We start from the raw sequence: 7,486 nt of genomic DNA, 5'->3' as shown, positions 1-7,486 counted from the left end.
TCAAGAAGGCCCTGGACCTGGTCATGCAGGTGCAAAAGCAGACCAACAAAGGAACCAGAAGCAAGAAAAAGCCCCAGTGATGACTCTAACAAATCTGCAAAGAATGGAAGTTTCCCACAAACTTTTTGAAGCCCCCTTGTATCTATCTCACAACTTTTGCCTGTTCAGTATTTACAGGTTTAAGCCTTATTGACAGCTATTATAAAAATCTGTTTGAAAGCTAAAAAAAAAAAAAGAAAACAGTTAAGAAAAGGCCAGCAGCAGACCACATTAGATAGATTAAAAAAAAATTTTTTTTACAGAAAGCCAGCCAAGTCCTGGTAAAAAAAAGGCAAAGAAGGGGAAAAACTCCAGAAAAGCAGCTGCAGTTGGTTTTTTAATTTTAATCCTTTTGTTGGGGGCTCATACAACTCATCACAATCCATCCATCCATTGTGTCAAGCACTCTTGTACATTTGTTTCCCTCAGCATTCTCAAAACATTTGCTTTCTAGTTGAGCCCTTGGTATCAGCTCCTCATTTTCCCTCTCTCCCTACCCCGCTACAGTTGATTTCATGGAAGGGGATTCCCTTTCCAAACAATGACTCTCTCCATACCTCCTCCCCACATCCATGTACACAGATCCAGATCCTCATCAATACTGAAGCTGTTAAAAACTTTTCGAATGTTGTGTTTCTTATTTAAATTATATTATTTAACTCTGAACTTATTTACTTTGAAATTCTGGTGTAATGTTTTGTATTAAAAGGCAAGGTTAGGATAAAAAATTGGTGATCGAGAACGGATTAATCCATTTTCAGTTTTTTCTTATGGGAAAAATTGATTCAGAAATTGACTGCATTGCATCTCGATGCTCCTTCTAGAACGGATTAGCGTCGAGCTCGGGGATTCTACTGTGTTTATGAGCTGCTAATGTGCGCCTTCTATGGTAAAGAATCTCAGGTTGTTGAATAAAAAACAAATTCAACTGCCATCAAATCAACTGATTCAAAGGGACCCACTATAGCAAGCACAAGGTAGAATCTTCCCACGGGTTCCGAGGTCATCCGTCTCTAAGGGAGCAGAAAGCCTCAGCCTTCTCCCAGAGAGCGGCTGGTAGCTTCAAACTGCTGATGTTTTGCTTAGCAGCCCTCTGTACCACCAGGGCTCCTTCATCAGTCTCAACAAAAAAAAAGTCAGTATCAAAAAGTCATTTTGATAATTTTCCAACTACTTCAGCAAGATGTGTTCAATTAAGTGGCACAGGACTTTGTAGTTTGGAATGTAGTTATAAAAGCAACTGCCAAATTAACTGTACTTTGATTATTGTGGGGCAAAGATACATAACCCATCCAACGATTATCATCTGAAACATTTCTGTGGGAAACCTCTTTTAACCCTCAAACTAAATTACATACCTTTCCTTAAAGCACCCACAAGCCCCTATGCTTCCTCTGTTGTAACCTCCTACTTACCAGTGATCCTTACCAGAACGTGGCTTCTCTTTTTTCAAAGCAGTTTTATTGGCATATAGTTCACACACATACAATTTAATAGTTCAATTACATCAAGAGGAGTTTTATAATCATCACCACAATCAATCCCAGAACATTTTCTTCATTCTTGTACTCATCATTATTAGCTCCCCATCCTCCCCCTGCCAAATCCTTAAGAAACCAGATATTGTCTTTATAGATTTAGCTATCCTGGATTTCACATGCAGAAAAACGTTTTTAAAAATTAACAGTACGCTCTTTGAGGAAGACGCGGCCGTCGTCCTGCCGCGCTCCGTCCCCCGCTCCCATTCCTGACTCACCGCTGTTCGCTCTCGCCGAGGAACAAGTCGGTCAGGAAGCGCGCCGCCGCCATGGCATTTAAGGACACCGGAAAGACACCTGTGGAACCAGAGGTGGCCATTCACCGAATTAGAATTACTCTGACCAGCTGCAACGTGAAATCCTTGGAGAAAGTGTGTGCTGACTTGATCAGAGGGGCTAAGGAGAAAAACCTGAACGTGAAGGGACCAGTTAGGATGCCCACCAAGACTCTGAGAATTACGACCAGGAAAACTCCCTATGGGGAAGGTTCTAAGACCTGGGATCGATTCCAGATGAGGATCCACAAGCGTCTCATTGACTTGCACAGTCCGTCTGAGATAGTGAAGCAGATCACTTCCATCAGTATTGAGCCTGGAGTAGAGGTTGAAGTCACCATTGCAGATGCTTAAATCAACTATTTTAATAAATTGATTTATCTGTTGGTAAAACAAAAAAAAATTAACAGTACAACAAATAAGACAGATAAAACCTCAAATGAAAATCAAGCAGAAAATATTAAAAACTAGAATGAATTTAAATGGATCATCAGGGACATCAAATAATAGGAAGTTAAATTTTAATTGAACAGCATCTGCAACAATCCACTTTCGAAAGCATTCTGTATGAAAGCAAGGTCATTCATGTCGCTGGTCCATGGCCAGAGGGAGTTCATCGGGGGCTTAACCCATGTGTATTTCCCCTTCACTTTTTGTTTTAAGAGCGATATATCTTCATATTCCAAGTTGCTGGCAAACCAGTAATCAATATAATAACAACCCTAATTTATTGAAAAACCAAACAAACTGACTGTACTCAATTTGATTCTGAATTATAGCAACCCTACAATACAGGGTAGAACTGGGTTTCCAAGACTCTTAACTCTTTCCAAGAAGAGAAAACCTCGTTCTCCTGCAGAGTAACTGTTGGTTTTGAACTGGTGGTTCTGCAGTTAGCAGTCTGACATGTAACCACCACGCCACCAGCACTCCCTTAACTTATTGAAGATTAGTAACCTATTGAAAGTTTACTGTGTACCATCATAAACAAAAACAAATGCACTGACATCAAGTTGATCTTGACGGACAGATTAAAACTGCCCCTTGGGGTTTCTGAGGCGTTAGATCTGTACAGGAGTAGACAACTTCCTTGTTCTCCTGCTGAGCAGCTGGTGGATTTGAACCACTAGCCTTGTGGATAGCAGCTCAATATGTAAGCCCATCTGCCATCAGAGCTCTAACATCCTCACTTGATTAAATAAATACATTGACTAACTCATTTCATCCTAATAACAGTCACATGTGAGTCCTGTTAACTCAAATGTTGGTTGAATGAGCTTCCTGGAGTCTTGTAGGTTTGAGCACTCCCAGGCTTTAAAAATCCAAATGAAAATAGCTCAACCGAGCCAAATACCAAACTCACTGCCATTGAGTGCATCTTGATTCAGTGTCCCTGCAGCACGGCATTGAAGGGCCCGGTGGCTTCCCAAGGCTGTAACCATCACAGGCACAGAATGCCTCATCGTTCCCCCTCAGAGTGGCTAGTAGATGTGAACTGCAGACCTTCCCGTGAACAGCTCAGTGCATAACCCACCAGGCCACCGGTGCTCCTTCAAATGGATAAGCTCCTGCTGTAGCTACTACGCTACTACTATCCTTCTCAAGATCTCTGCACATTCCCAAGGGATTTTTTTTCAGGGAGTCCCTGGGTGGTAAAAAAAAAATGGTTATGCGTTCAGCTGTAAACCAAGACATATCTGGGAACTTGAGTCTCCTCGGGGACACCACAGAAGAAAAACCAGGTAATCTCCTGAAAAGAAAACAGCTACTGAAAACCCGATGGAGCCCTGTTCAACTCTGACACATGGAGCTCCCATGCGTCAAATTCAGGGTGAGTGACTGGTGGTTTTTGCTTATTGTTTTCCAACCAGGATCCCCCTGCAACTTTCATCTCTTCGTCCCCATCGTCTCTTCGCCCTGAGCTACTGAACCACACGTGGGTCCTTTTTGCCCTACCTCCACGTGGAGCTGGGCCCTTTCGCATTCCCAGGCCGCGCTAGCAGATCTCTGCGGAAGCCGGGGAAATAAGACAGCACAGCAAACCATAGCAGACTGCACCTTAAACAGGATGTCTCAGCTACACCAGAAACTGATAAAGGTGACTGCCTCCAGGGAAGGCAACTGGAACGTTGTGGGCTCAGGAGGAGAAAGCAGCTTTTAATTCAGACCATGAGCTTACACTGCCTCTTCAAGAAAACAAAATACAACTTCCAAAATGTTTGTTTTTTTAATTAAATTATTACTGGAATTTTCTAATCTTAAAAGTCCCTTGACCATTCTCACAATCAGGGCATTTGCTGGTGGCCCCTTCTAATAAGACATTCGCCTTCTGCCCTGTGGCTAGACCCTCCCTTCTATTCTCCCCTCTCCACCTTTATTCTCACACCCGCCTGCGCCTTCTCAGGTCACCTTTCACTGTAGCTCTGGTTTGGGGCTTTTGTTGATGGTGGTCTTTCCCCCCTCCGTTTTCCAGACTAAGTCCAGCAAGGGAGAGAAGGAGGAGGTTCACCTGTCAGGGACAGAATGAATTGAATATGAACTGTGCCACCTCCTAGGAGCGGAGTTTCATTTGAAATGCCACGCTTTCTCTACCTGCTCCGTGGTGGCTGGGTGCTTTCAAGAAGCGTTCGGCACTTGGCAAGGCCCTGTGCCGGAGCAGAACCGGCTCACAGAGTGTTCGTGGCTGTCGTCTTCAGGAAAGCAGGGGCACAGGTCTTTCCCCTGGGGAGTCCCTGCGTCCACCGTTCATACCCCTAGGCTTTCCAGGCAGCAGCCACACACTGGCTTGGTTGCTCCACCACGAGGGCTTCTTTGTCCACGGTCTCCCTCTTACCATCAAGTGGGCTCCTAATTATGGCCAGCCCGGGCACTGCAGAACGAAACACTGCCCAGTCCTGCATCAACGCCAGAAGCCTTGGAATGTCCACGTGCATTTTTTATGGCCACTGTGTAGTTTGAAAGGTGTCCTGGTGGTGGTGTAAGTGGTTTCTCGTTGGGCTGCGGATCCCCAAGGTCGGCAGTTCAAAACCACCTGCCACTCAGCATGAGAAAGACAGGCTTTCTACTCTCCTAAAGAGTTACAGTCTCCCAAACCCACAAGTGTGTGTATGTGGGGGGTGGCGTGGGGGTGGGGTGTCGTTAAGAGTTGGCCTTGACTCCGATGGCAGTGAGTTTGGTTTGGTATAATTTGAGTACTTTCCAAACCTAGCAGGCTCCTCTTTCAGCACCAAGTCAAACCGTATTCTTGGTTGACCCAAAGACTTTCCATTGGCTAATCTTTGAAAATAAATCACCAGCGCTTCCTTTCCACTCTTTCATAGTCTGGACAGCTGCTGAAACCTGGCCACAACCAGTGACCCTACTGGTTTTTGAAATTCTGTGCTGTTGGAAGCTATGTTGCTAGTATTACAAATATAAATACATAAAACTATTGTCCTCTTATTTACTCTATCATTTTATAATAACATTGCTAATGTTAAGTTGTAGTTTAACTGTTTGCTTTCCTGGGTTGATTCTGAGCTTCTTACAAAAAGCAAAAGTCTTCTTCATCGCTAGATGCTTCCTGTTTACTTATCTCAGTGTCTGACACGTAGCGTTGTCTGGAAGCTGACGACCTTGAGCCTGTTAGGGGCTTGGTCCGGGTGGCCCAGCGACGGAGTCCATGCAGGGCCTCAGCACATCCCCCATTCTAGGCCCTGGAATCATTGCTGGGCTGCAGGGATCAAGAGGACAATCTCTAGCCTCCAGGAACATCAATCTTGCGAGCCAGCTAGACACGGAATCTTAGAGTCTATTCCCTACAAGCTTGGATAGAACACAAGGTACAGTGAGATCCCAGGAGGACAGCAGGCCAGAGGTCAGGGGAGAATTCTTAGAGAGGGTGATGTCTGATCTGTGTGTGGGTGAGCAAATGGAGCTGATCGTAGAAGAGCATGAAACAATGTCCCAGGCTGAAGGAAACGGGCACACAAACACGTGGAGGTGTCCGATTGGGTTCGGATCTGGGAAGGGAAAATACATCCTTAGAGTTGGAATGTGGAGTTAGAAGGAGATAGCAGCTGTGATAGGAGGCTGGGGAGGTGGGAAGAATTATAGTCAGGAAGGGTCAAAAGATTTGTAGCTCTGTGCTGATCCGGATGATAGGAAGCCGTTTCAGGTTTTTGTTGTTCAATAGCATTGGGTTGTGTTTGGGGTGAAAGTTCACATAGTAAATCGTACACATCGTTGCCTGGGTTACATTTTTCACACGGTGTCAGCATTCTTACCCTTTCCATTCAAGTTCTTCGATTTCTTCTCACCTAACTCCCCTACCTTCTTGTTGTAGCTTTAGGGTGCATTCTGACTGTTGGGTCTCATACCGCTGATTATTCAAGGAAGTACGTTATTCAGGGAAGATATTGTTTGCTTTCTAAGCCAATCCATTATTTGGATGAAAGGCGATCTCCAGGAGTGGCTTCAGCTCCAGGTTCCAAAGATTTCACAAGGCAATTGTCTCCGGGGTGCCTCTAGTCTCTATTGGTCTACTAAGTCTGCCTTTTTCATGAATTTCAGTTCTGTTCTACTTTTTTCTCAGGCCACTTAGGGTTTTGAGAAGAGAACTGATACATCATCTGTTCCGTGGGAAAAGTAGTCTGACAGTAATGTGGAGAATGGATGGGAGGCATCAATCCAAGGGCGAATTCCAGAAATGCCAGCGGTATGAACCTACCTGAGAAGCACTGCGAGCCCGGGGCTTCCAGAGGGCCCCGTGACCCTTGGCACAGATGCCAGAAATGGAGGTGGAAAGCCACGCCTGAGAGTCACCAGGAAGCCGCTGTCAGAGAATCTCTGCAGAGGGCAGAGCAGTGCCGGACCAGGCCGAATAGCAAGGGAGGAAGCGGGTCCCAGAGTGGAGCTTGGATACTAAGACTGGATCCTTGACGGACCTACAGAACCTGTGATGCAACAGACGGAACTGCAAAGCACAGGACTGTCCCGACTGCGAGCCCACGAATAGGAGTCACCAAACATTCGCACCGATTTGTCTGCAGTGTGGACTTCGTTTCTTCTTCCATCGAACTACAGCCGAAGTTTACTAATCGGTCACTAATTCAGCAATTATTCAGTCCCTGAGACGGGGCCTTCAGGGCCCAGGTGCCAATCATTGGTAGCGGTCTTGGAAGGCACCTGCTTTCCTTGTCGCCTGAAATGGGCGGGGAACCATGGGTTCAGGGTACCGTGGGGCTGTGTACGCCCCTCAACATAGCAAGCAAGTTCTAGAGAAAGGGTGACTAGAAGAGACTAACACACTTGTAGAATATCATTTAAAGATGATCGATTTCCCAAGGAATGCTTTGAAAGCCCCTAGGATTTAATTGATTATACACCAGACAAAGAACAATGTTTCCATTCTTTTAGGTGAAAAGGCAATGGAAAATGGACAATTTCGTATGGTTGAACCGGGGTAAAAGTCACCTTTTTATGGACCTCGGAAGTACACAATTGGATGAAGACGTCTCCTTCATGCCATACGGTTCTCATCGCTCCCCATTGGCGTTCTTGCCTGTCTCTTTCCTGCTGGATTCGGAGAACTCCAAAATCAACACCACCTCCCCACCCCTCCCCATCATGCCCTCCTCGCCCTCCAAAAGTCAC

General features: G+C 45.4%; 1 protein-coding gene across 1 annotated transcript; it reads left to right on the top strand.

Annotated features, from left to right (window-relative positions):
* The first annotated feature begins 1,827 nt into the window (after positions 1–1,827).
* Positions 1,828–2,238, top strand: LOC142451085 (small ribosomal subunit protein uS10-like). The gene has a single exon (XM_075553018.1). It carries the CDS (start codon positions 1,847–1,849, stop codon positions 2,204–2,206), a length of 360 nt encoding a protein of 119 aa, XP_075409133.1. The 5' UTR covers positions 1,828–1,846; the 3' UTR covers positions 2,207–2,238.
* The last annotated feature ends 5,248 nt before the right edge of the window (positions 2,239–7,486 follow it).

The sequence above is a fragment of the Tenrec ecaudatus genome, chromosome 6 (genome assembly GCF_050624435.1).
Source record: "Tenrec ecaudatus isolate mTenEca1 chromosome 6, mTenEca1.hap1, whole genome shotgun sequence".
In the NCBI taxonomy this organism is placed as follows: domain Eukaryota; kingdom Metazoa; phylum Chordata; class Mammalia; order Afrosoricida; family Tenrecidae; genus Tenrec; species Tenrec ecaudatus.
This window is presented reverse-complemented; position numbering and strand designations above follow the sequence as displayed.

Coding starts and splice junctions, on each gene's coding strand:
- LOC142451085 (XM_075553018.1), top strand. CDS start 1,847: ATGGCATTTAAGGACACCGGAAAGACACCTGTGGAACCAGAGGTGGCC.